Here is a 27,823-nt window from a genome sequence, read left to right on the forward strand (position 1 = left end):
ATAAATCCTAATGGCTCCTGGAGGACCCATCAGATACAGTATCTGGTGAGAGCTTGTCCCCCCCCCCCCCTGTCCCCCCATCTCAGTACCTAACTCAAAGCATCAGCATTATCGCGTCATTTGCCTGTAGTCCAGTCAAGCATCCGCTTCTCCAGTGAAGATCATTTTCTCTTCTGTGATCAGACTGAATTTCATGGGGATTGACCATGGTGTCTATATTACAGACATGAAAGCATCTGCTTCTCATGTGCTTCTCACCTTATGGGCTGGGCAGACACCCTAGGACCATCCTTCTATTTTGCCTCCAGGGGCACCTTCCTGTCAGCTCCCTGATCTGCTGACTTTGGCTGAGGATCATCAGAAGCTCGCCTGCAGCGCATCTCAGCAGTGACTCATGCAGGCATTTTATTAGAAGTTTAGGCTTTCAGGACCTGCAGTCTTTGCTGCTCGTGTGATGTCCTTCCTCCACAGATCACGTTCCTGCATGTTAGAGAACCACAGTCAGAGTGTGCAAGTGGACACACTGCTAACAGCGTGGCCGTGTAAAGGCCCAGTCTAAGCCTGATAACCATAAGCAAACAGATCAGCAGGTACCCCAAAAAGAAACCAAAAGGAACAGCTGCTGTACATCAGCTGTGTGATATCACAGAACAACAGACGACTTACTACCAATCAATTATGAAATGACTAGATACACAAACTACTTATTGGTCATTGGATGGATAGCTAATGGGTACGGAACTTTAACTGACAGGCTAATCAGACAGTCACTAAATGAGGGACAGGCTCAGGCTGCTTTAAGGCTGTTTTGATAATACACGTATGCTGGAGTCAGTAGTATGAAGTATGAAGTTCTCCAGCCACCAGAGCTACACTCCTGAATAGCTGGTTTTGGCTGTTTCCTGTGGCAAAACTATTTCTGTTGAATAAGGGAAAGTGAGTGCTAACCTAAGTCCACTGGCCCCTGAGCATAACAGAAGTGTTTCCCGGAATGCACCGGAGTCATACTCTAAGGATGATTACTGCCCTGTTATTGGTTCAGCAGGGCTAGAATAGTCTGGAAAGAGGTGATTCAACAAACAAACAAACAAACACATTTATTTTTATATAGCGCATTATCACAACATTACATTGTCTCAAAGCGCTTTACAGCATCCTCACCCAAAGCCCCCAGTGAGTAAGCCATAGGCGACAGTGGCAAGGAAAAACTCCCTAGAAGGAAGAAACCTTGGGAGGGACCAGACTCAAAGGGGGAGCCCATCCTCCAGGGACCGGCAGGGATAGTCAAATAGAGAGATGGTTGAGTGCCAGAGATGGGGAAGCGCCAAGTCACATTGTCCCAATCATAAGATTTGGGAAATAACTGGAGAGCAAGGAAGATGACAAGCCAATGCCGATGCCGAGTCTTCTTCCAATCGCCAGGCAACCAGAGGTAAGGCAGCGGGTCATACATGGAAGATCAGAACGGCGAGCTGGATGCAGGGATGTCACTGGTGGTGGCGACGTCACATGTGGCCGGGTGTGCTGGATATCTTGATAGATTGAGGTCTCCAGGCATCACCCCCCAGGAGGAGTATGGGAAATAAAATGTACAATTAGGCAAAGTAGAGGAGGCTATTGGCAGTGCTAAAAGCTAGGTGAGTGCAATATGAAGTGCAATGTGCAAGCTCTGGCAGATATGGCTATGGCAGCATCAGTAGGAGGGAGAGGCAAGTGGGAATGCAGGCATGGGGAGTCCCTGAAATGTCAGCACTCCAATTCCACAAGGGATTGTGAAGCCAGAGTGACAGCACTGACAGTCCAGTTTATCCAAAGCCAATGGCACTGATCCCCACCCAGCTCTACACCTCACACTACAGGTCTGACTGGGAGTGAAGAGTTAGCTAGAGGTAGAACTAGTGTCCCTATATGCTAAACTAAACAGGTGTGTTTTTAGTCTAGACTTGAATATTGAGAGTGAGCCTGAAACCCGCATATCCGGTGGAAGACCATTCCACAGCTGAGGAGCTCTGTAGGAGAAAGCTCTGCAGCCTGCCGTAGCTTTTTCTACCTTAGGCACTAACAGATATCCCATGGCTTGAGAGCGAAGCAAGCGTGGAGGGTTGTATGTGGTCAGCAGATCACTAAGGTATTCTGGTGCAAGGCCATTTAGTGCTTTATAAGTTAATAGCAGTATTTTATAGTCAATTCGAGACTTAACTGGCAGCCAATGAAGAGAGGATAAGACCGGTGTAATATGATCAAATTTTTTAGTGTTTGTTAGAACTCTGGCTGCAGCATTCTGTACCATCTGAAGTTTATGCAAGGATCCAGACGGGCAACCCGATAAGATGGCATTACAGTAATCCAGTCTGGAACTTACAAAGGCATGTATTAGTTTTTCTGCATCATTAAGTGAGAGCATCTTACGAAGCTTGGCTATGTTCCGTAGATGATAAAATGCAGTTCTAGTAATACTTCTTATGTGAGCATCAAAGCATAGATCTGAATCGACAAGAACGCCAAGATTTCTAACCACCATGTTAGGTTGTGTAGGAAGGTTACCAACATTGAGGTGGTGAAACTTATTTCTAGCAGCCTTGGGACCAATTACCAGAACTTCTGTATTTTCTGTGTTTAACATAAGGAAATTTTTTGCTATCCAGCACCGGATATCTAATAGTCAGTCTTCTAACCAAGATAGCAGTGATATATCATCAGGGTTAACAGATATGTACAACTGTGTATCATCTGCATAACAATGAAACCCAATACCATGATTTCTAATAATGTTACCAAGAGGTAGCATGTATAGGGTAAACAGTAGCGGGCCCAGGACTGATCCCTGTGGGACACCATATTCAACTTTTGTGGCCTTGGATGATTCATTGTTCACATGGGCATACTGATAGCGATCAGTTAAATATGAGCGGAACCAAGAAAGTGCTGTCCCTGTAATGCCAGCTACAACTTCTAACTGGTCCAAGAGGATATTATGGTCCACAGTATCGAACGCTGCAGTTAAATCTAGCAATACCAACAGAGATACACAACCACGGTCAGAAGCCACAAGTAAATCATTCATTACCTTGACTAGAGCAGTTTCTGTTCTATGGTTTGGTCTAAAGCCAGACTGATATAATTCATTGGCATTATTTTTTTGTAGGAAAGAGGACAACTGACGAACTACAACCTTTTCCATGATCTTTGAAATGAAAGGAAGATTTGAGATAGGTCTATAGTTTCCTAAAACACTCGGTTCAAGATTTGGTTTCTTTAGGATGGGTTTGATAACAGCCATTTTAAAAGGTTTTGGAACATATCCAAGCCTAAGAGAAAGTCACAGAAGACAAATCACAGAAAAACATTTAAAACACAGTGAAATCTGGGCAAACTGCTGGCCCTAAGTCATCCCATCTTAACCTAATGATTCATGCCTCTAACCCAGCTGCACCATTCAGCCCAAAATTACTAAGGCCTTGGAGCACTTTCCTGGAAACACACCACATGTTATGTTGTACCAACACAAGGACAGGCAGCCAGCCCTTTTCCCCTCAGTCCCCCTCCAGTCTCCGCCTTCTACAAACCACGCCCTCCTGTCATCACATTGTGCGATCCCGACCCTGCCCAGACCGTTACTGTCAGACATCCCAGAGTGAGACGAATCCCAGGATGCCTCGGCGACCGTGTAGCTGATGGAGAGGGTCCTGTGTTTACAGCCCCTCTGTTTACACTCTGTCTTTGTCTGATCTCAACCTCGAAGCGCTTTCTGGGACTTGAGGCTAACACTGGCATTGATGGATTTTTCTTTTCCGTTCTTCTGAACGTATGAGTTTGGCATGAGCATGCTGTGTATGTTTTACATTTACTTTAGCAGAGGCTTTTAAGCAACATAACATGCATTTAAGAGAGCAGGGTCAGATAATCCCTGAAGAAATTGGGATTAAGGGCTGAATGGTGAATTACTCTGATGACCACAGGATTTGAACTGGCAACCTTCTGATCACAAGTCAAAACGCACAGAGCCAAATAGTGTAGTCATCAATCAATAAATGAGCTCTGTTTGAAATATTACATAGCAATGTATACTCAGTGACAAAAAAGTTAAGCACCCAGAAGTAATGGTCCAATTCGGATGTATTTTGGTACATGTGGAGACCAGCAATGGGTATGCAAATGATTCGATTTGCAAGGAGCTGCCACGTCTAATCGCCAGACACAGAGGATGCCTCGTAGATGCATTAGACAGCATTACCAGCACTTGACGGAGTCTGATAGGGGTCACACTTTGGGTCTGCATGAGGCCAAGTGGGCATGTCACACAATTGGCCAGCATGTGGGGCATGCAGATGTCACAGTCACCTGATGTTGGGACCAATGAGCCCGTGAGGGCACCAGCACACGTTATGAGGTTCCGGTCGCCCAAGACAGCACTCCAAGGGAGAACTGTTGTATTGCGCATCAAGCATTACAGAATCCCATGAAAGTTGTGCCTGCCATCCGGATATAGGAACTGGGCTCTGTACAACACCTTGTGTCATCCCGCACCGTGTCTCGACGACTGGCATCAGCCGGACTACGGGTTCACCATCCCATGCGTAGGCTGCCGTTAACACCAGCACAGAGACAGCTGGGTTTGGACTGGTGCTGTAACCGTGAGGCATGGACTGATGACGAGTGGTGTCATACCATGTAGCAATGAATCTTTGTTCTGCATTACCCTGGATGACTGTCATGTGTATGGTGGCGCTGAGGGGAGGGGACCAATCCTGCCAATGTTGTGGAGAGATGGCGTTACTCCTGGCATCATGGTATGGACAGACTTCAGGGCTTCTCTGGTAGTGATTTTGGAACCCTGACAGCGCAGTGCAACGTCATTGACGTCCTGTGTCCGTATGTCTTACTCTTCCTGAGACAGCACTCTGGTGCAGTCTTCTAACAAGGCAATGCCTGTCCACACACGCCGCATCTGTCTATGGACTGCCTGCGTCATGTTGAGGTCCTCCTGTGACCAGCCAGATCCCCGATTTTTCCCTAATCAAACATGTGTGGGATCAGCTCGGACGTCAACTCAGACCCAGTGTCAATCTGCAGCATCTCGAGAGCCAGTTACAACAGCTGTGGGCCGACTTGCCACAGGAGAGGATACAATGGCGGTATGACTCCCTTCCACATCATATCGCCACATGTATCGTAGCCTTGGGGGGGGGGGGGGGGGGGGGGGGGCGCCACACTCCGCTAACATGGGACCAGCAGTGTGCCCATACTGCTAACTCTGTTGTCCATTTGATCTGATATTATAATCATTGCGATACAGTCACATGACCTTTCACGATCAGCAGATTCATTTCATTTCCACCACTCTGCGTGGATGATTTTTCTGTCTGGAAGTATATTTGCCTGTTTGATTTTTAAGCATTTTGTATTTCCAGAGCTGAATACTTCCTCAGATAGTTCAGTATAGTTTCAACGATACAGAGGTGGTCACAACCTGACACAACCTGGAAAAAGGGCAGAATGTCATAGGATCGAGCCCTAAAGACACCCTCTGTACTGGATAAGGCTGTGACGTTTTATTCTACCCTGTATTTTTCATTTTCCCTGTCTGACATTAAAGGTTGGCTACGTGTTTTGGGTCCTCAGCTTCTGTGGACGGTGTGACATTTTGTGAAGGTACAACTGCATCTCTGAGTTGAATTGTGTACCCAAAGTGGAGTACCCACTAAACTCATGTTGGTGTGTCTGAGTTAATTAACCTTTCTGAGGTAGTGTACACATTGGACCCGTGTTGGAAGTGTGTCTCAATTATTGGATGGAACGGGATTGGCTGGAAAGGAATCAGCTGGAAGAGGATAGGCTGCATTCAGAATTGAAGGAATTCACACTGAAGCTTCATCCCCAGGCAACCACACACTGTCAAAAGGAATTAAACTTTTTGCCCCTGGGCTCGGAATAGGTTTCTCACATTATCCCCACGGTAAGCGGTTGGGGGGAGATTTCTACATGAGACTGCTTTGTCTATCACGGAGATGTAACCTCAGCAAGAAACCTCACCATTCACTCTCTTACTGATACCATTTTAATACATCGAAAGGAGCTATGTGACACTGTGGGACCAATGAAGAGAGCAATAGGCTGCTGAATTATGTGTGAAATGGTTCCGGTTTGCCTTGGTTCCGGGAACAGTCATGTGACAGTCGTGCTCAATCTGACATTTGGAAATGATGAACTTTCCTTGTGTTTGTGTGTGTGCATCCATTTCACAAGGACAGCTTTGGAAATTCACTGCAAACACAACTCGGTCGTCTCTATGACTGTCAATTGGAAGCGGGCCTCTCTTGGCCAGAGTGAACTGCATGGAGGGAGTTTTGTAGGTGGGCTGGGTGCCATGAACAAATGCCCCCAGCCAGGAGACTGGAACAGAATGGAATTTGAAACGTTTTAGCCAAAAATGTTTCCACAATTCAGGTGTTTTTTGCAGAAACGTTTCAGATTTCGTTCTGTTCTCCGACTTCGACCACAAATCCTGACGGACACTAAAGGTGGGTGCTGGTTGCCGTGGGAGATGCAGGAGCATGCAGCAGAGCATGCAGCAGAGCATGCACTGTGAGGGGAGGAGTCACACTAAACCGTGTTCATCAGTTTGAAGTGCCTCTTCTCTTTCTGCTTTGATGTTTAGCCTTACCTTCTGTTTTGTTTGTTTTCATTCGAATTTCTCTGCAATTTTGATACTCTTTCATGAATTCCTGGTGTTTTGTTTACTTTCATTTAACACAAATCCCAGGCTCTGCAGCCTGGAGCATTGGAGCTAAATGCCAGGGAAGATGCAGTACAGCAGTATATGTCAGAGGGCACGTGATAAAGACAACGTAAACGAGTGTTCTGTGTCAGTGTTTGGCGCAATATACAACAAACAGGTTGAGAAAAACTCAATATACGGTGAAGGAATGGTGATACTAATGGTGATACTGTGTGATGGTAACATGAATAATTTGTATGATGGTCACATTGAATATAATGGTGATATTAAGACTAATTGTAGTGTCTCTGGTCCAGGCCATGTGGTGCTTCCAGATGAAGCCCCCTCAATGAGCTGAATCCCTTGATCCCCACACCCCCTCCCAGCGTTGGCTGCAGGACTGAGGGATGTCACAAGTGTCTTTCCTGATAGCCCTGCTCATGGTCTCTTCCAGCTCCCAGGTAAGGACAGCATTTGAGCCCACACACCCGGGTAAGGGCGGGGCCTGGGTCCACACACCCGGGTAAGTGCAGGGCCTGGGTCCACACTCCTGGTAAGGAAGGGGCCTGGGTCCACACTCCTGGGAAGGGCGGGGCTTGGGTCCACACACCCGGGTAAGGGCGGGGCCTAGGTCCACACACCCGGGTAAGGGCATGGCTTGCGCCCACACACCCGGATAAGGGCAGGGCCTGGGTCCACACATGTGGGTCAGGGTGGCACCAGAGCTCACACCTGGTATGGGCGGGGCCTAGGACTACACACCTGGGTCAGGATGGCACCAGAGCCCACACCTGGTAAGGGCGGGGCCTGGGTTCACACACCTGGGTCAGGGTGGCACCAGAGCTCACACCTGGTAAGGGCGGGGCCTGGGTCCACACACCTGGGTCAGTGTGGCACCAGAGCCCACACCTGGTAAAGGTTGGGCCTGAGCCCACGCCTGGGTAAGAGTAGCCCCTGGGCCCATGCCTAATAAGGGTTGGGCCTGAGCCCACACTAGGTAAAGCAAGAGCCAAAACTTCAGATTTGATGAGTTAATCGCAATGCTGATGGTTTATAACTGATAAACTGAGTTATTTATGCTTATTGTTCACCTATATTAAATTAAATTCAAAATTCTCAATTAAATGAGAGACAGATTCACTGTTTGATTTTCTCCATGCTTGTTCCGAGCATGATCGTGTGCAGTCGAAATGCTTTCACGTTGCTTGAGATGTTTGATGTTTTAATATTAACGTATTGTTCCCAGGTTTCGTCAGCAAAATCCTTGAAGGTCTTGATGGAACAATGGATGAGCTACAAGAATGAATGTACCCACAACATCAGCCATGACCCCCCGGCCGCTGGTGAGGCATCTTGGTCTATCATGCACCTGTGCCATGATGATGTCTCTCGGTGAAACGTAACACCAAGCTTTTGTCTCTGCCTCCTTGCATCTTCTGGGATTCTTCTCAGTTGTGGTCTGCAATCGAACCTTTGACAACTATGCCTGTTGGCCTGATGGGATGCCTGGTAGCACTGTGAATGTGTCCTGCCCCTGGTTCCTGCCCTGGCACCGCAAAGGTGAGCACGTGGAAGTGTGCAATAGAGGGAAGTGTGGAGCCTTCATGGTTTGAAATAAGATAGCAGAAGAGAACAGCTCAGAGGGTGTGGGTGGAAATCAGAAATGCTGCCAATGTCCATTGAGCTGAAGAAGGAGATCATCCATTGGACAAGATCTATCAGCTTCTTTGAATACAATGTTCAGTTATGAAAAGTTAAAGGGTTACTTTCGTAAAGAGTCAATCCTCTGCGATACTCAATTACAGACCTTCCCCCAGCTTCACTTTCAGTCCTGGTTTATTAACATGGGTGATGCAGAAATTCACACCAGCACAGTTCTGCAGACCCCCCTGCGAACTCCATGCCGGAGATCTGCAGCAGAATTCGCCTCCAGGACTCAGTGGTAGGCTGCAGGCCATGGACACATGAGCAGCTCCCTGGAAAAGCAGTCAGGGCAGAAGCATGCAGAGCATAAAACCCATCACTCAAGACGACGAATAAGGGGTTGGGGGGGGGGGGCAAAGAGAACACAGGAGGGTATCAGCACTGAGGCAATCGGCACAGAGGCAGCTTGTAACATTGCTGACCTACACTCAGTGACACTCGTAAGTGATACTTATCTATACTCTGTAAGAAGGGCATGACCCCTGGTGCAGAATCCCTGGTGAACACCACCCCCATACTTTTCCTGTGCAGTGATATTTCTGATGTCCTGTATTTTTCTAGCCTTTTATAATTGTATTTAAGGAACAACATTTGTAATTCATATATCTTTAACAAATGAAAAATATCAGAAAAACACAGTCAGGATCTGTTAAACCTTTTTAGTCATTTTACGGAACCTGAGAATCAAATTATGAACATTTCAACATTCTTCTGAGTATCTGGAAAAACATTTTATTTCTACATGCATGGGGTTTGGATATCAGGAATGTGGCCAGAGGGAAATTCAGGTACGGGGGAGATTGAGATCTTAGTCGCTGGGGTCACAGGGCTTGCTGGGGCCTGGGGTGAGGGTGGTGCAGGGGTCGGCGGTACCTCGGGTAAGGGTGGAGCAGGGGTTGCCGGGGCCTGGGGTGAGGGTGATGCAGGGGTCAGCGGGACCTGGGGTGAGGGTGGAACAGGGGCCACTGGGGCCTGGGGTGAGGGTGGAACAGGGGTCGCTGGGGCCTGAGGTGAAGATGGAACAGGGGTCGCTGGGGCCAGGGCTGAGGATAGAGCAGGGGTTGGCAGAACCTGGGGTGAGGATCGAACAGGGGTCCCCGGGGCCAGAGGTGAGGGTGGAGCAGGGGTTGCTGGGGCCTGGGGTGAGGGTGGTGCAGGAGTTGGCAGGACTTGGGCTGAGGGTGGAGCAGGGATCACTGGGGCCTGGGGTGAGGGTAGTACAGGGGTCGGCGGTACCTCGGGTAAGGGTGGAGCACGGGTTGCTGGCGCCTGGGGTGAGGGTGGAGTAGGGGTCACTGCGGCCTTGTCTGAGGGTGGAGCCGAGGCCGCTGGCCCCTGGGGTGAGGGTGGAGTAGGGGTCACTGCGCTCTTGTCTGAGGGTGGAGCCGGGATCGCTGGCGCCTGGGGTGAGGCTTTGAGGCCCTAGAGTTGAGAGTAATATATGTGAGAAATATGGGGGACAAAAAAGTACTCCGGAGGCAGTCATTAATTGGGGGCGGAGGAGCTGCAAAATGTTCATGTGAGTTGGGGACAGTGTGTGCAGTCCACATGGAGGCATCTGATTGTCACGGTAGAATCCATGGGGACGAGCTGGAGGAACGGAATGTTGAACAAATCTGTCTCACACTGTGTGTGTGTGTGTCTGTCTGTTTATCTCTGCGTGCATCTGTCTGTCTACATGTGTGTGTCTATATGTGTGTCTGTGTTTTGCTGTGTGTGTGTGTGTGTGTGTGTGTGTGTGTGGTCTTCAGTCCAGCAGGGCTTGGTGTATCGCGCCTGTGGTGCAGATGGACAGTGGGGCCCCAAGAACACTAGCGATTGTGAGCAGGACGACCCTATGGAGGTGCAGATAGCAACAGCAAAACTACATGCCTGTGAACTTTACTTAAAATATATATATTTTAAATTATGGCTTTTCAAGGAAATATATTTGTATACAAACTTTTAATTGTATTTCTACTGTGGTTTCTATTATTTTTTATACATTTTGATTCATTTTAATCCTTGATATATTTTTCATTGTGCATGACTGCACTGTGCTGTTAGCTGTCCAAGAGGTAGGGTGTGGTCTGTTTGGCGTGGACTGATGATGTCATATGCCTCTGCAGCATCAGTATGGCAGGATCCTGGGCAAGCTGAGGGCCATGTACACTGTGGGATACTCACTGTCCTTGGGGGCCCTGGTCCTGGCGCTGACCATCTTGGTGGCCTTCAGGTGAGAGCCAGCTGCACAGGGCAGTATGAGGATAGCGTGACATGAGACCCTCCTCAGTGGACTCTGCATGGTCTTTCTTGCAGGCACTATGGATTTGTTCTGATACCCCAACTGGGCAATATGGGGCATGTTGTGTAATATGGAGCTCTTCCTATAGTCGGGAGAATGAGCTCTGTTGTTAGCTGGGACATGGATCTTGCTTGTCTGTGATCTGATGCTTATCTGCTGGGGGTTTAATGAGGAAGTGAAGCAGACTCAGTGATGAGCAGCTCCCAGGGCCAGATGGCCTTAGCACCTCACACCCTTGTTTTCCCAGGAAGCTGCACTGCATGCGCAACAATATCCACATGAACCTGTTTGCCTCCTTCATCCTGCGGGCTCTCTCCATTCTGGCGAAGGACGCCCTGCTGGACACCACCAACTACAGCCTGTCTCAGGGTGCTGCCACACCTGACTACCAGGTGGAGCACTGGCTGAATCCGCAGGTAGGCTGCCAGTAAGGGGCAGAGTCCTGTAGGTGGCTCCCTCTTACATTGTTGCTGCTTTCTAGAACGTTCTCTCTTCTACCAGAGAACAACCATTTCACTTACAACATATTGCCCTCTGTGTAAATTCATTAACTTCAAAATTTAGAATTGCTTTTCTATTGAAAAAAAATGAAGTCATTTTGCAATTGTATGAGGTGCTTGATCCTTCATTTCCTATCAACTTATGAAAAAAAATCCTTTTGTAAAAAAAATTAAAATCAGATGTCCCAACCAAAATAAAATCACAGTTATCTGGCCCAAGATCCTGAAAATATGCTAAAAATGGATAACAAGCAAAAAAAAAACTAAGATAACAGGAACATGTATGCATTGTCAATATGTAATGAAAAGGGACATGTATGTAAGGTCAGGCTGTAAAGTGCATGATCATGTATGTAAGGTCAGGCTGTAAAGTGCATGATCATGTATGTAAGGTCAGGCTGTAAAGTGCATGATCATGTATGTAAGGTCAGACTGTAAAGCACACAATCATGTATGTAAAGTCAGGCTTTAAAGTGCATAATCATGTATGTAAGGTCAAGCTGTAAAGTGCATGATCATGTATGTAAGGTCAGTCTGTAAAGTGTATGATCATGTATGTAAAGTCAGACTGTAAAGAGCATGATCATGCATGTAAAGTCAGTCTGTAAAATGTATGATCATGTATGTAAAGTCAGACTGTAAAGAGCATGATCATGCATGTAAATTCAGGATCTATAGCAAGTAAACAGAGCTGAAAGTCATACGTAGTGTGTGTGGGTGAAATATACATTATGTTGTGGGGACCGAATGTCCCCACAATGTGATAAAAACCTGTTATTTTGACATTGTGGGGATTATTGTTTTCGGTCTCCACCAGGGGAAATTAAATTTTATAGAAATCTAAACTCTGATGGTGGCTTGTGCATATAAGTCGAACACTAGTTTGGAGCATCCAGTCTTTGCTTCAGCTCTGGTGATTTAGGAGGACTTTGGTGAGGCTATGGAGAAGGACTGTCAGTCAGCCTCGAATATGTTCTGAAGAATCGTCAGGTAACTCAGGAGGGGGAAGCAGAGCATCACCAATGCAATTTACATCAGGGATGGAGAGCTGTGGACCTCAACTAGGGATATAGTCAGGCAGTGGAAGGGATATTTCGAGGATCTCCTAAATTCCACTGATATGCCTTCCTTGGAGGAAGTAGAGCTGGAAGACTCAAAGGAGGACTTGCCCATCTCTGGGGCGGAGGTCACTGAAGTAGTAAAACAAATACTCAGTGGTAGGACTGGGGGTGCATGAGATTCGCCCTGAGTTCTAAAAGCTCTTGGTGTTGTATTGCTGTTCTGGCTGGCACGCCTCTTCTACGTTGTTGAAGTTGAACATAATGCCTTTTGATTGGCAGACTGGGGTGGTGGTCCCAGTGTTTAAGAAAAGGGATCAGAGGATGTATTCCCACTTTAGGAAGACCACACTCCTCGGCCTCCCTGGGAAGGTCTATGCCAGGGTACTGGAGAGAAGGGTCCCCCAGCTGGTCGAACCTTGGATCCAGGAGGAACAATCCGAATTACATCCTGGTCTCTTCACCCTCAAGATACTGGAGTGTTCATGGGAGTATTCCCAACCAGTCTACATGTGTTTCGTTGATTTGGAAAAGGCATACGATCATGTCCCTCAGGCGGTCCTGTGAGGGGTGCTTCAGGAGTATGGGGTTGTTGAGGGCTATCAGATCCCTGTACATACGGAGCGAGAGTTTAGTTCACATTGCTAGCAGTATGTCAAACTTGTTGCAAATGGGTGTTGGACTCCGCTGGGGCTGCTCTTTGTCATTGATTCTGTTCAAAACTTTTATGGACAGAATTTCTAGGCATAGCCAAGGAGAAGAGGGGGTCTGGTTCTGGGGCCTCATGATTGCATCTTTGCTTTTTGCAGATGATGTGGTCCTGTTGACTATGATCTGCAGCATGCAATGGGGCTGTTTGCAGCTGAGAGTGAGGCAGCCAGGATGATGATCAGCACCTCCAGTTCTGAGGCTATTGTTCTTGACCGGAAAAGGGTGGACTGTTCTTTCCTAGTTGTGGATGAGATGCTCCCTCTAGCGGAGGAGTTTAAGTATCTCAGGGTCACGAGTGAGGGAAGAAGGGAGCGGCAGATTGACAGACAGATCGGTGCAGCATCTGCATTAATGCAGACACTGTACCATTCTGTTTTGGTGAAGAGGGAACTGAGCTAGAAGGCAAAGCTCACCTTTTACCAGTCTATCTACATTTCTGCCCTCACCTATGGTCATGAGCTCTGGGTAGTGACCGAAAGAATGAGAGAACTAGCTCAGAGATTCAGGACCCATTCAGGAGCTATTGCTCTTCCGCACCAAAACAAGCCAGTTGAGGTGATTTGGGCATCTATCAAGGATGCCTCCTGGATGGCTCCCTCTGGAGGTGTTTCGGGTGTGTACAACCAGGAGGAGGCCCCGGGGCAGACCCAGGACATGCTGGAGAGATTATATATCTCGGCTGGCCTGGGAACGCCGTAGTATTCCCTCGGTGTAGCTGGAGGAGGGGGCTCATGAGAGGGTGGTCTGGGTATTCCTGTTAGACTGCTGCCCCTACGGCCTGACCCCAAATAAGTGGCAAAAATGGATGGATGAATGGAATAATCTGCTACGGCAATAAAAAAAAATAAAAATTCCAAAAGACTTCTATTTCATTTGGTTACTTACAGTTAAGGGTAAGGCTGGGTAAGGGTTAAGATTATCATTGTTGGGATTAGAGATTAGGGTTTTGCCTATATAAATGATATGAGTAAAAGTCTGTGTGTGTGTGTTTGTGTGTGTGTTCACACGTCTCTGCTCCTCCCAGACAGCTACAGGGTGCCGCCTTGCTGTGCTGATGATGCAGTACAGCGTCATGGCCAACAACTACTGGCTGCTGGTGGAGGGCATCTACCTACACAACCTTCTGGTGGTTACAGTCTTCACTGAGAAGAATTACTTCAACATTTACCTATGCATTGGCTGGGGTGAGCTGACGTGCGTTTGTGTGTGTATGTTCTGTAGTCTAACTCACCTGATCAGTCTAACAGAGCTAAACTGATCACTATGGTTTCCATTGTGTTAAAGGAAGAGAGGAGAGGGAGGCAGGGAGTCTGGGGCAAGGAAGAGAGGAGAGGGAAGTCAGGGAGTCTGGGGCAAGGAAGAGAGGAGAGGGAAGTCAGGGAGTCTGGGGAAAGGAAGAGAGGAGAGGGAAGTCAGGGAGTCTGGGGAAAGGAAGAGAGGAGAGGGAAGTCAGGGAGTCTGGGGAAAGGAAGAGAGGAGAGGGAAGTCAGGGAGTCTGGGGAAAGGAAGAGAGGAGAGGGAAGTCAGGGAGTCTGGGGAAAGGAAGAGAGGAGAGGGAAGTCAGGGAGTCTGGGGCAAGGAAGAGAGGAGAGGGAAGTCAGGGAGTCTGGGGAAAGGAAGAGAGGAGAGGGAGGCAGGGAGTCTGGGGCAAGGAAGAGAGGAGAGGGAAGTCAGGGAGTCTGGGGCAAGGAAGAGAGGAGAGGGAAGTCAGGGAGTCTGGGGAAAGGAAGAGAGGAGAGGGAAGTCAGGGAGTCTGGGGCAAGGAAGAGAGGAGAGGGAAGTCAGGGAGTCTGGGGAAAGGAAGAGAGGAGAGGGAAGTCAGGGAGTCTTGGGAAAGGAAGAGAGGAGAGGGAAGTCAGGGAGTCTTGGGAAAGGAAGAGAGGAGAGGGAAGTCAGGGAGTCTGGGGAAAGGAAGAGAGGAGAGGGAAGTCAGGGAGTCTGGGGAAAGGAAGAGAGGAGAGGGAAGTCAGGTCAGTCTGGGGAAAGGAAGAGAGGAGAGGGAAGTCAGGGAGTCTGGGGAAAGGAAGAGAGGAGAGGGAAGTCAGGGAGTCTGGGGAAAGGAAGAGAGGAGAGGGAAGTCAGGGAGTCTGGGGAAAGGAAGAGAGGAGAGGGAAGTCAGGGAGTCTGGGGCAAGGAAGAGAGGAGAGGGAAGTCAGGGAGTCTGGGGAAAGGAAGAGAGGAGAGGGAAGTCAGGTCAGTCTGGGGAAAGGAAGAGAGGAGAGGGAAGTCAGGTCAGTCTGGGGAAAGGAAGAGAGGAGAGGGAAGTCAGGGAGTCTGGGGAAAGGAAGAGAGGAGAGGGAAGTCAGGGAGTCTGGGGAAAGGAAGAGAGGAGAGGGAAGTCAGGGAGTCTGGGGCAAGGGTGACAGGCGAGGGAAACCAAGGAGCCTGGGGGAAGGAAGAGAGGAGAGGGAGGCAGGGAGTCTGGGGAAAAGAAGAGAGGAGAGGGAGGCAGGGAGCAGGGGAACGGCTGGAAGGAGGGAGCAGCAGCTGGCTTGCTCTTATTATGTCTCCATCCCATAGGTGCTCCACTGATATTTGTGTTGCCCTGGGTGACGGTGAAGTACCTCTATGAGAATCATGAGTAAGTTTCCTCCTTCTGTCTGCCTGCCTGTGTGTCAGTTTGCTGGTTCTTTTACCGTTTTATCCCAGGCATGCAAATTTCTGCAACACAGTAATCCCTACATGTAGGGATCCATGCCCTATCAAATCAGCATCTTATTAATTATTATTAGTAATTATTAGTATTATTAGTAATTATTAATACTTATTAAGAGTTTTACATATCAATGGGTGGGCAGAGGGAGCTCAGCACAGCCATGCTGCTTAACAGTGAGGAAGCCTGTTTAATTAATGCCTCACTGCAGCATGCCCTGGAAGAGGTAATTGCAGGGATAGATTTTGGGGACAGGATTGTCACTCCAGCCACCATAAAAAAACTCACAACCGCTCAGTATAAACAGGCACGACACCCTTCTGCTCTCCAGGGGAGCAGCTCTGCTGCAGTTGCGTGCAGCAAGGCTGCATGCATCATGAAGGGGATGGGGAAAGCCTTTGGAGAGCTAATAGGGTCAGGCCTGTTGGGGATCAGAGCTGGTGTAGTGCAATATGAAATTGCTGCACAATCACATAATAATAATAATGATAATATATGTGAGCCATCACCACGAAATGAGTCTTATGGGTGCAGTTCTACCAGTGCGACTTAAGACTCATTTCGTGGCGACGGGTCACATATAATAATAATAATAATAATAATAATAATAATAATAGTGATGGTATCATCTTTCCCTCCCCCCCCCCCGGTTTCCAGGTGCTGGGAGAGGAACATCAACATGGGTTTCTGGTGGATCATCCGCTCTCCGATCGTGTTCGCTGTGCTGGTCAGTCCACTCCACTGCTCTGCTCTCCTTCTTCTCCTCTATCCTTCCCCATCATCTCTGCTGTCCTTCCACTCTGCTCTCCTTCTTCTCCTCTATCCTTCCCCATCATCTCTGCTGTCCTTCCACTCTGCTCTCATTCTTCTCCTCTATCCTTCCCCATCATCTCTGCTGTCCTTCCACTCTGCTCTCCTTCTTCTCCTCTATCCTTCCCCATCATCTCTGCTGTCCTTCCACTCTGCTCTCCTTCTTCTCCTCTATCCTTCCTCATCATCCCTGCTGTATTTGCTCTCCGCTCCCCTTTCTTTCCGCTCTACTTCCTCTCCACTGTCCTTCCTTGCTGCCATCCTCCTTCTCCACTCCCCTTCCTCACTGCTGTCCTTCCTCTCCGCTTTCCTTCCTCTCTGCTGTCCTTCTCTCTGCTCCCCTTCCTCACTGCTGTCCTTCCTCTCCACTCCCCTTTCTCTCCACTCCCCTTCCTCACTGCTGTCCTTCCTCTCCACTCCCCTTTCTCTCTGCTCCCCTTCCTCTCCACTTTCCTTCCTCTCTGCTGTCCTTCTCTCTGCTCCCCTTCCTCTCTGCTGTCCTTCTCTCTGCTCCCCTTCCTAGCTGCCATTCTTCCTCCCTGCTCCCCTTCCTCCCTGCTCTCCTTCCTTGCTACTGTTCTTTCTATCTGCTCCCCTTCCTCTTCACTCCACTTCCACTCCATTCCCCTTCCTCTCGGTTCTCCTTCTTCTGCCATCCACTGAGTTGGCTCATGCTGGTTTAGCACCTGATGTGACTGTGGCAAGACATTTATAATTACAAATTCATCATTACATGCTGGTTGGGGCTGGGCCCTTTAAGGAGCTTGGGGCTGATGCGTATGCAATGTGTGGTTTTGCTACATGCCGTAGTGTGTTACTGTAAGGGTGCAGGACACCTCATCATGTTAGGGATGCGTCTGGGGAAACAGCACGGATGCAGTGAATTCGGGGGAAAAATTTCCGTGAATTTGGAGAAACGGCAAACAAAGAACATAAAACGCATCAACAAACGTCAATCACCGGACAGGCAAGCACTAAGTACCAGAATTTATTAACAAACTAGATACAACTGAGAACACTTGGATTCCACATGAGGTAACAAAGGGGCGTGGCACACAGGAGGATCGGAAGAGCAAGTCATGACACAGCGTCACCGCAACCTACGCGGCTTGTACTGATTAGTGTAGCTCACAGGAATGAGGTTTCTGATATCCGGAAATTCAGATGCACACAGAATGTAATGGGCTTCTTTTCATTTTGAAACACTCTTGGAATGTATAACTAAACAAGAGATACATAAGGATTCAATGGTTATTATTTCTTTTTTATGGTGGCATAGGTATGGCAAAAGCAATAGCATCCTTTTGTGAGCAGGGGCTCGTAGGGACACGGATAACATTGACTGCTAAATCAGCCATTTGGTGTGAATGGAATGTAATTATACCTTCACTCTGCCTTTGAGTGGCTCCCCTCCAAACGCCGGCTCCGATGTCCCGGTTGCAGGACACAGAGGAGGAGGGCCACCTTTGTTCCTAAAGCTGGCCTTTTGAGCTCCTGACAACCCCCCCAAACCCACCATTATCACCTCTCACACTCCGACTTCCCCCTACAATCCAGACCTCCTCAGATCTGAGTCTCTCTCACTTCTCATTTTTTTCACTTTCAGCATCATGCACCTTATTGCCTCTGTATTTAAAGTCATTTATTATTGTTCGTAGTTCATTGTCTGTCTATTGTGTGTCATTTAAAATTGCCCCTCGGGGACAAATAAAGTTTTTTGAATTTGAATTTATGGAAGGCTTCCGTGTTCAGTGCCTCTCCAGATTCAACATTAAACAAAGTCAACTGTAGAGCCCAAGTCACCTCATTTTATATGACATAACCCAGTGTTGTCACCAGGAAAATGTCCAGAAGGACAAAAAAGCAGACTCATAAGAAAAACTCTCAAAGTGATGTATGAGAATCTGCCCTCACTCAATACAGATGTTGGCCACTTGCAGTAGAGTTGCCCATGTGCATTTGTCTAGGAAGCTCCATATATGTACATGGTCCCCCAGGGATTTGGTTTACTCGCTCTCACTTCATCTCCCCCTCAGGTGAACTTCTTCATCTTCATTCGGATCATCCGGATCCTAATGACCAAACTCAAGGCTCATCAGATGAGATACACAGACTACAAGTTCCGGTGAGGGACCTTGCTTCCCGACCCTGTGTCTGAAATCTGCACAGCTCTACCTTTTCCTTATTAACTTTTCTTCTTTGTTATCTCCAGCCTCTTATTGTTTGTATTTTTTATGAAAAGTAATTTAAGGTTATTAAAGTCTTGTATCCTCAAAACCACGCTGGGTAATGGCATACAATCTATACAACTTCTTTGCCTTTAGACTGGCCAAATCAACTCTGACCCTAATTCCTCTGCTGGGAATCCATGTCATCCTCTTCATCTTTGTGGTGGATGAGAACACAGCTCCCATGGACCCTTTACGCATTGCCAAGCTCTTCTACAACCTCTTCTTTAACTCCTTTCAGGTATGACTCCTTTCAGGTTTTGCTGGGTATTGTTGCTTTTATTGAGTGGTCACTGAGCATCTATTGCATCACAGTGCAGTAACTTGTACCTGAGATACCAATGAAAGTGTGTAATCATTTTCGTGGGTCCTGTCATTGGTTTGTGGGCTGTGGGGATCCAGGATTGACCTACATTCAGGGTTCCTCCCCCCATCCAGAGCTAAGTTTTAACGCAGCCCTGCCTACATTGTTGATGTGCATGGTGTTCCAAAAAGTTGTGAGCAATGAAAGTTATGGATTTAGTAAGATTTGTAATGATTTGTAAGGATCACAGAGTACTGCCCATGGTCATGGTTCCCATTCTCTAAGTATCCTTCCAGCTTTCATCTTGACTGTATCTCAGTTGTCATTATTACTCTACTCTAGGAACCAAATAATAAATATACAAAACTCTAAGACTGATGCCATAATCATTGCAGGGTTTGCTGGTGGCCATCCTGTACTGCTTTGTCAACAAAGAGGTTAGTCTCTACTTTCCCTAACAATACAAGAGTTAGTTTATCTGTACAAGTTCCCAAAAATGGAAACATATAAAGCTTACTGTCACGATTCGCCGGTAAGACGGGTAATCACGCGGGCAGGCAAGCAGGCAGAAAGCAGGCAAGCCGGCGGGATACGGGGATAACGGGGATTTATTTGTCGGGCAGGACAAACGGGAGTAACGGGCAGGTACTGACATAGACAAGCATCAATGACGGACCACGGACACAGGCAAGACTTGGACTTAAATAGATAAGACAGGTAAAAATAACTAGACACAGCTGGGTACGATCAGGGAAGCACACGTGGATAATCAGGGGGGCGTGGCACACACGAGGATCGTACGAGCTGGGCATGACAGCTCACTCATGATCTGCCTCCTCTTTTTCATTGAAACTCTCCCTCCTTTTTTCCCCAGTTATAATTTTCTTCTTCATAAATTAGCTCCCTTGTCCAATAAGCCATGAGCCTCCTCTCTGTCTCTTACCCCGGGTCTCTAGGTGCAGTCAGAGATCCTGAAGAAATGGAGGCGGTGGAAGTTGGGGAAGGACATCGATGAGGAGTACCGGCACACCCACAGCCAGACACCCCACGTGAAGAGTGGCAGTCTCGTGGCCAATGCGCCCGAGCCACCTGAGGCCTCCATGCAGGCAGAGACTACAAAGCCTTCTACAAGTGATGCCCAACCCACAGAGAGCTGCCAGCTGGTCACCAGCTGTCCAAATAGTACCAAGTTGGGCAAGCTTGATGAGAAATTCCCTGACCTGCCACAGGATGGCATCAACTCCTGTAGCGCCTTTGTTGAGAGTGCCTGCGTGGAGGATAATATGCAGGGCTACGAATTGCCACCAGTTGTTGCTGTTTCAGAATGAAGGCATGGTGGTGGTTAACCCCTCTGGAAACACTGTTGACTTATAGAGCCCTGTCAGGCATGGACCCCAGACAAAGAGGGTGCAGGGAGAGGATGCAAGGGAAATCTGCAGTTATTTTTTCTTGTGGCATTGTGTGCCCTGGGAAACACACATCATGTTGCCCATCGTTATGCCAGACCCTCTCCACAATCCAAAACTCCGAGAGTATACTCTGTCCGTGGTCTCCCATTACCATGCTGAAGAGTAATGTGCAGGCCTTTGTGTACCTGTGCAGGCAGCCATATTTTTTCCCCCTATTTTAAATGTACAGATGCTGTGATGATCGTCTGCACTTGCTTATGCCTGTTTTATGAAAACATAGACACATGGCATCTCAAAGATCTGGGGAATAGGTCACGCTTGCTAAAAGAAGGCAAGAGTTTATCTGGGATACTCAGTATGGAGTTTGATAAAAAATCCACAACGTAAACAGTCATGGTTCGTCAAAGAAAAATTGTCAGCTGGGGGATGCAAAGTGAGCAAAGACATGTGAGCAAATCCCAGTGCTGGCTGAGGACAGTGTGCAGGAGAGTAGCGAGCATGCTGACCAAGGTCAGTACACTGGAGCATGGCGGGCAGGCCGGCCGAGCACAGCTTGCAGTAGTGCAGGAGAGTAGTGAGCATGCTGACCAAGGTCAGTACACTGGAGCATGGCGGGCAGGCTGGCCGAGCACAGCGTGCAGTAGTGCAGGAGAGTAGCGAGCATGCTGACCAAGGTCAGTACACTGGAGCATGGCGGGCAGGCCGGCCGAGCACAGCGTGCAGTAGTGCAGGAGAGTAGCGAGCATGCTGACCAAGGTCAGTACACTGGAGCATGGCGGGCAGGCCAGCCGAGCACAGCGTGCAGTAGTGTAGCAGGTATGTTGACTCAGCACATTTTCTGTTCACAGAGCATATCACTCACATGCAGATGTAACATTATATGCTGACATGTATAGGCCTTGGTTGGCATCAACATACTGAGTAAAATGTGGCAAAATTCAGTGAGAGCCAGGGTTTGCAGCTGAAGACAGAGGAAGTGAACGAGTTACACAGTAAAGCTAGTCTGTAGAGGCGGGATGTTTCAGAAGGAGTAACATAGTGAAAATATGTGAGTGCAGACGAAGCCTCCGAACACCACAGCAGTTATGTTCCTGTCTTACCTAAGGACGTCCGCTCTGGCATGATGATACCAGTCCCTTGTCGACCGTGGTCACTAAACATAAAACTCACAAAAGACACCAGCCCACCACTGCTACTGCTGGCTCCAGTCCAACTCTCCTAAAATGCTGGAGCATGATGTGCATAGTCTGAAAGAAACAGCTGATGTCACCTTGTAAGCTAAGGATTGAAGAAACCAAATAAACAACAGTGGAATTGCCTGACCTTCACTCTTTGGATTCGCACTCCATGACAAACAGACATTCGCTCATGCGCACACAGAGACTGCACTGTGACACAGATGGCCTCTCTCTACATCCAGAAGATGGAATCATAATCTCTCCTTGAGTAAAATGGCAGCTTATTTGGCCCAGAGGTGAAATGCCTCCTGCTTTTGTGGGGAAGACTGTTGGATCAGTTTCATTTGCTCTCGGTGGATGAGATTTTCTTCATATTATTATATGTGACTTTATCAGAGACAATACAAAACATCCTATTCTACTGAACAATGGATCAAATTTATGAATGAAAAATGAGGATTTTTTTAAATAAAATGCATAAAAAAAAACTTCTTGGACTATTCGTTGATAATTATTGGCTAATTGGTTAATGACTATTAGTTGATTAGTTAATGACATGATTGACCATTGGTTGATTGTTAATGGCTTGTGTGACTATTGGCTAATTGTTAATGAGTTGTATGACTAAAGTTTGATCGATAAATGAGTTTTATGATTATTAGCTAACTGATTAATGATTTAAATGCACAGTATCCGGTGTGTGTGTTTCCTCTTGTTTACCTTCGGCAGGTATGATCAGACTGAGCGCATAGCTTCACATGAACATTGCAGCGGTTAGTTGGATGAGGGGCTGGAAATGAGTCATGATGGAATGGAAGCTCAGGGTCTTCGTCGGCTTATGTGGGCCACAGTGATTTGGGCTTAGTCTGCCTTTCTTTTCTACCCCCTACGTCTCTTCTTCCCCAACCCATGTTAGTGTCACACCTCATCATTAGCTAGAGCTTTGGGCTGCATGGGATATGGTCCAGCTGTAATGGACAGATCCAGTGCAGCTCCCCCTTCAAGAGATACCTGCTAAGATAAGAATAAGATGAACTTTATTGATCCCAGGGGGAAATTCTGGTGCAAACAGCAGCAAGATTCAAAAGTGCAGACAAGCAAACATACAAAGACAGACCGGACTCGCCGTGCAAACACATTTGAAAAAGTGTGCAGTATACAGATGGGACCATCCTAAAGATGAATATCGAGTGAACACAATGAAAGGTAATGAAGGTATATGTGGAAAAGATACAAGAGACAGCACTGGCCTGTTTCTACAACAAAGATGGCGTGCATGCTGGCATGTTCCGCCGGGGGTGGGGAGTGACACTGGCACTCAGGAGGAGGCGCTGGGGTGTCTCACCCCAGCAGCATTTTTTCATCGTGGTGGAATGAGCTGGAGAAATAAACTCCAGGATATCAGCCCCTGGGGCAGGCCGGTGAAATTGTTCATGATATTGCCCAGCTTTGCCACCATTCTCTTCTCTGCTAGTGGCACCATCCTGATGACCTCATCCAGGCCACTCCCCGGCCTCCCCAGCAGGCCACTCCCAAGCCCAGGCCTCCCCAGCAGGCCACTCCTACCCCCAGGCCTCCCCAGCAGGCCACTCCCACCCCCAGGCCTCCCCAGCAGGCCACTCCCACTCTCAGGCCTCCCCAGCAGGCCACTCCCACCCCCAGGCCTCCCCAGCAGGCCACTCCCACCCCCAGGCCTCCCCAGCAGGCCACTCCCACCCCCAGGCCTCCCCAGCAGGCCACTCCCACTCTCAGGCCTCCCCAGCAGGCCACTCTCACCCCCAGGCCTCTCCAGCAGGCCACTCCCACCCCCAGGCCTCCCCAGCAGGCCACTCCCACCCCCAGGCCTCCCCAGCAGGCCACTCCCACCCCCAGGCCTCCCCAGCAGGCCACTCCCACCCCCAGCTTCCCCAGCAGGCCACTCCCCGGCCTCCCCAGCAGGCCACTCTCACCCCCAGGCCTCTCCAGCAGGCCACTCCCACCCCCCAGGCCTCCCCAGCAGGCCACTCCCACCCTCAGGCCTCCCCAGCAGGTCACTCCCACCCCCAGGCCTCCCCAGCAGGCCACTCCCACCCCCAGGCCTCCCCAGCAGGCCACTCCCACTCCCAGCTTCCCCAGCAGGCCACTCCCAGCTTCCCCTGATCTTCTTCCGGACCTTTTATCTCTGTATCACTTCCTAGCAGCAGCCGTGTCTCCAAACAGAATTACCTTCCTCATCCCAGCTCCTCTGGCCCTCAAGATATTTTCCAGGGGGCCTCATTGAAGTGCATTGGCAGCTGGGAAAGTTGTGGAAAGATGCATGCCCCCCCCCCCCCCCCCAGATCCCATTCACACACACACACACACACACACACACACACAGGTGCCCCTGTAAGTGAGAACAGTAGGTCAGTAGTCTATATGCTGAGGAACAGCCCCATACTTGAAAGACAGAGTAGCGGCTACAACAGCAAAGCCACAGCGCACCCCCCCCCCCCAACCGAACTCGTGTAATCAGGGTTAATGTGTATAAATAATTCTTTTAGAGGTTCTACATAGCCTGTGCTGCCTGGATTTATTTTTATTGTTGTGATTATAAAAATCCTCATTTAAATAATTCGCCCTTATGACATTTTTCATTATGGCTGAAACACAGGACAAACACAAACATTTTGAACCGAACAAAATCAATTCAACAAATGCTTTTTCATAACCTTGCCCTTCATTCTTGTTTGTTGTGGGCATTTGTGAATAATGGCACCTAATTAAAATGCTCAGTCATAGTATATTATGATAAAGAGTCGCTGTGACATTGTGAGCTGGGAATTTTATGTTCCTCTCCATCAAGCCATTCTGTGTTTCCTTAGCAAACAGGTAAACATGTCTGTCATGGGAGAATTCGCAAAACTGATGACTGTGTTCATATTACATTAACAGAGGAATCACTCAGGGTGCAAAGGGCATTACGGCTCCAAACGTGGTTACAGTCAGCGATCCCCCGAAACACACATCATTTTCACTGAATCACTGAACAGTAGCAAAGTTCACCCACAGAATATCTTTAGGCTTGTAGTCTCAGCAGTTCTACATCACCATGGATCCGTCCCCATGGACTATTGTTCTCTGTTCTCTAGGCTATACTTGCTTAATACCTGGTGCTACATGCTGGATTTGGTGCCAGGGTTGTGAGATACCAGTAGAGCAGTGAAACTTCTAAATGCTGGAGCACAGTTCATTCTCTGAAAAAATAGAAACTGCGGTCTTGAGAATTTGATTAATCACGCAATTATTTCTGACTAAACATCTGAGTAAAACAGTCATTCGTCTTTATCGAACAGTTATGTTTAAGGGGCATAAATGAATTGGCACACTTTCAAAAATGTAACTTTCTAAGACCAGCGCCCCTTTCAGACGGACCTGGCCTTTATACTAATGAGTCAGCATGACTCAGTCTGCACTGGGGGTTTGTAAAAGTCAAGCGGCAAAGAAAGTTAGTTTGCTGCCCCTAAGTGTTGGAGTAAAAAGACACTTTCCCTAAGACCTGCCCCCCCCAGTTGGTGCCTGTGATATGTGGCTGGTATTGACTCAGCCACACTACCACAGCTGCCTGACTGAAGCACCATCCATAGGGTGAGCGTCATGCTTTGTCATGGTGACCAGGGAGCCACGGCAACATGGCATTAATGAAGACGCTGCTTAGAACCTGAACTTTCCACCTCTGTCTGTAATGGATTACTATTCTATAATCCCAGAACTATCCCATAATGCTAGTGCCATAAGTACCAGATGACACCAGGCTTCCTCTTCATACTCAGATGGCAGGCAGATGGGGGGTGGGGGGGCACGAGACATCCACAGCATACGTCAGCATGTTCATAAGTCACAGTAAAGCCACAGTGCAGGAAATGCATCTTGGCAGGGAGGGCAGTTACCCGGGCAACTGTAACTTACAAATATACACAACCTGAATAAATTCAGGTAAAAGTGCAGTGAGCTCATGTTTTTTACTGAGAAAGTCTTTGGTACAGTATTTTACAGTTGAGTTCTGACCTGCAGAAGTAGCTGAATCCTTTTAAAGAGCAGAGGGTGCCCCGTGATCCACTTCAGTGTTGGGTCAGAATGCAGTAGTTGCTTTAGTATAGTCTGCATTCCGAGCCCTAATATGGCAAGTAGACTCTGAGTTTAAGGAAGCATTACCAACCCCGGTACTTTGCCAGTGTTTCACTGCACTGCAGGAGGCTGGGGGTTCGGAGGAGGGTTTGGTCATATACTTAAGATAAACGATATATATCCTGCTGATCAATCAACAAGTCTGTGAAAGATTTACACAAAGTGAACCAGTTCTTATTTATGAAAAGGTTAAGGATGTGTAGTCTTTAGTCTGCAGCCTCCTGCATGTAAGTGAATAAAAGTGCAGACCCTCAAGACAAGCCACAAGTCACCAGTAGCTCCCTGTCACTGCCCAATGGTGCTGATGGCATCTAACCATAACCGCAACTCCCCAACCTGCAGAATCAGCTACGCCTTGCTTCTCTTTCCGTGTCACTTTATTGTGGGGGGTGGGGGGTGGGGGGGAGCACAGTCAGGCAGCAACATCAATGACTGGACTGGGGAGCTCAAGACAGGGAGGCACTATATACATCACTGACAAGGGAGCAGATGAGAGGCACCTGAGGTGATCCACACGAGGCTGTAACGAGAGGTAAGCAAGTAACAGGTGTGGCTTATTAGATGGGAGGGGGGTAATTATATAATGTGTGTACAGTGACAGGGGTGGGTATTTAATATGTGCAGTGATTGGGGGGGGGGGCAGCTATTTATTGTGTTCAGTGATGGGAGTGGTTATTTTTTGCGTGCATAGTAACAGGGATTATTTATGTGTGTGCAGTGATGGGGTTATTTAATGTGTGCAGTGATGAAGGCTGGTTATTTAATGTGTGTGCAGTGATTACATAAATCATCATTAGCACTGACAGCTTGGGCTCAGCCTCTTCCCTGGAAGGGGGTGGTGCCCTGGCTGGTCTCATGGGCTGGACTGCAGTCTGGCACTGCCCCCAGCTGCTGACACAAGTTCTGTGGAAGCCAGTGGACATTTTTAAGATCCACACCCACTGATTAGAAACAAGCCCAGTTGTGTATTGTTCAGTCTAAAGCCATTGTACTTTCTTATAAACACAGAAACCAAGCAAATGTTCCCGAGATCTAACTTTCACTGGCTTTCATACAATGTGACAGGAATTATGTGTATTTTTATTTTACCCATAACGGCCATCCAGAGATTTTTAAAAGGAACACTGCTCATTTGAATCGGACATGGAGGTCGAGCTAAATGGCCAAATCAAGTCAAGCTGTCCTGTTTTGCATCCCTTCCTAACCCATCTTGTGGCCAATAGACAGCAGCTTGCGGAGACAGTGAGGCCAGCTGAACCTGGCCTGCGATTTGAGGAGAATCTCAGCGGTCGCAGCTTGAACTTCGGCTGCTAACGGCTGCTAACGGCTTATTCCCCTGCTTCGTTAGAGATTTTTTATAGGGCCTGTTCTATCCAAACACTTTTACTCCCACAGGTACCTCAATGTATAGAACTACCAGATTAATTTTTACTAGTAAAGTTTTCCTTTTGGACATTGAAAACAAAAATAACACATATCTTTATACAGTAATGGACTTATTAATGTTACATGGGAGTAGAATAGGAAGTACGCAGCCCTGCGGATGGACCTCATGAGTGCTTCATCTGAACATGCATGTGGAAATCATCAGACATACTTCCATTGGTCCAAACAGCTCTGGGACTCTGCCCTCACTATGATCCCCCCCGTCATTAACATCATCTCAGGTCATGACAAAGCTTATTCTCATCTTTGCTCCCTTTCCCTCTCTTTATGTATAGAGTGTAGGTTTGTGTAGTCCCAGTGCCCAGTGTTCTCCTTGTTAAACAGTCTCTAGACTCTCCTTATTGTTTGTCCCTACCTCTGTTTGACCCCTCATCAGTTCACCTTTTGTTTCCAAATAAAGTCCTTCAGTTCCCCCACATGTATTCAAGGAGTTTACCTGTGTGTAGGAAATCTCTACAGCCTTCCTGGAGTTTACCTGTGTGTAGGAGATCTCTACAGCCTTCCTGGTGTTTACCTGTGTGTAGGAGATCTCTACAGCCTTCCTGGTGTTTACCTGTGTGTAGGAGATCTCTACAGCCTTCCTGGAGTTTACCTCTGTGTAGGAGATCTCTACAGCCTTCCTGGTGTTTACCTCTGTGTAGGAGATCTCTACAGCCTTCCTGGTGTTTACCTGT

At 48.0% G+C, this 27,823-nt stretch overlaps 1 protein-coding gene across 4 annotated transcripts in view; it reads left to right on the top strand.

Moving 5' to 3' along the window:
• The window catches only part of gcgrb (glucagon receptor b), a 41,160-nt gene extending 19,131 nt beyond the window's left edge, over positions 1–22,029 (top strand). The window contains exons 2-15 of one of the 4 annotated variants that reach the window (XR_007398232.1): positions 7,036–7,179; positions 7,965–8,061; positions 8,171–8,278; positions 10,174–10,265; positions 10,531–10,637; positions 10,954–11,122; positions 14,000–14,159; positions 15,496–15,556; positions 16,286–16,355; positions 18,475–18,563; positions 18,763–18,907; positions 19,366–19,407; positions 19,927–20,971; positions 21,054–22,029. Coding sequence is in view for 1 of the 4 variants with exons in the window: in XM_049015365.1 (XP_048871322.1) it covers positions 7,126–7,179; positions 7,965–8,061; positions 8,171–8,278; positions 10,174–10,265; positions 10,531–10,637; positions 10,954–11,122; positions 14,000–14,159; positions 15,496–15,556; positions 16,286–16,355; positions 18,475–18,563; positions 18,763–18,907; positions 19,366–19,407; positions 19,927–20,298 (1,566 nt within the window). In the remaining 3 variants the exon portion in view is untranslated. Of the gene's footprint in view, positions 1–7,035; positions 7,180–7,964; positions 8,062–8,170; positions 8,279–10,173; positions 10,266–10,530; positions 10,638–10,953; positions 11,123–13,999; positions 14,160–15,495; positions 15,557–16,285; positions 16,356–18,474; positions 18,564–18,762; positions 18,908–19,365; positions 19,408–19,926 lie in introns of all 4 variants that reach the window. The other 3 variants (XR_007398231.1, XR_007398230.1, XM_049015365.1) reach the window with 3 other exon arrangements.
• The last annotated feature ends 5,794 nt before the right edge of the window (positions 22,030–27,823 follow it).

This window comes from Brienomyrus brachyistius, chromosome 5 (genome assembly GCF_023856365.1).
Source record: "Brienomyrus brachyistius isolate T26 chromosome 5, BBRACH_0.4, whole genome shotgun sequence".
NCBI lineage: Eukaryota > Metazoa > Chordata > Actinopteri > Osteoglossiformes > Mormyridae > Brienomyrus > Brienomyrus brachyistius.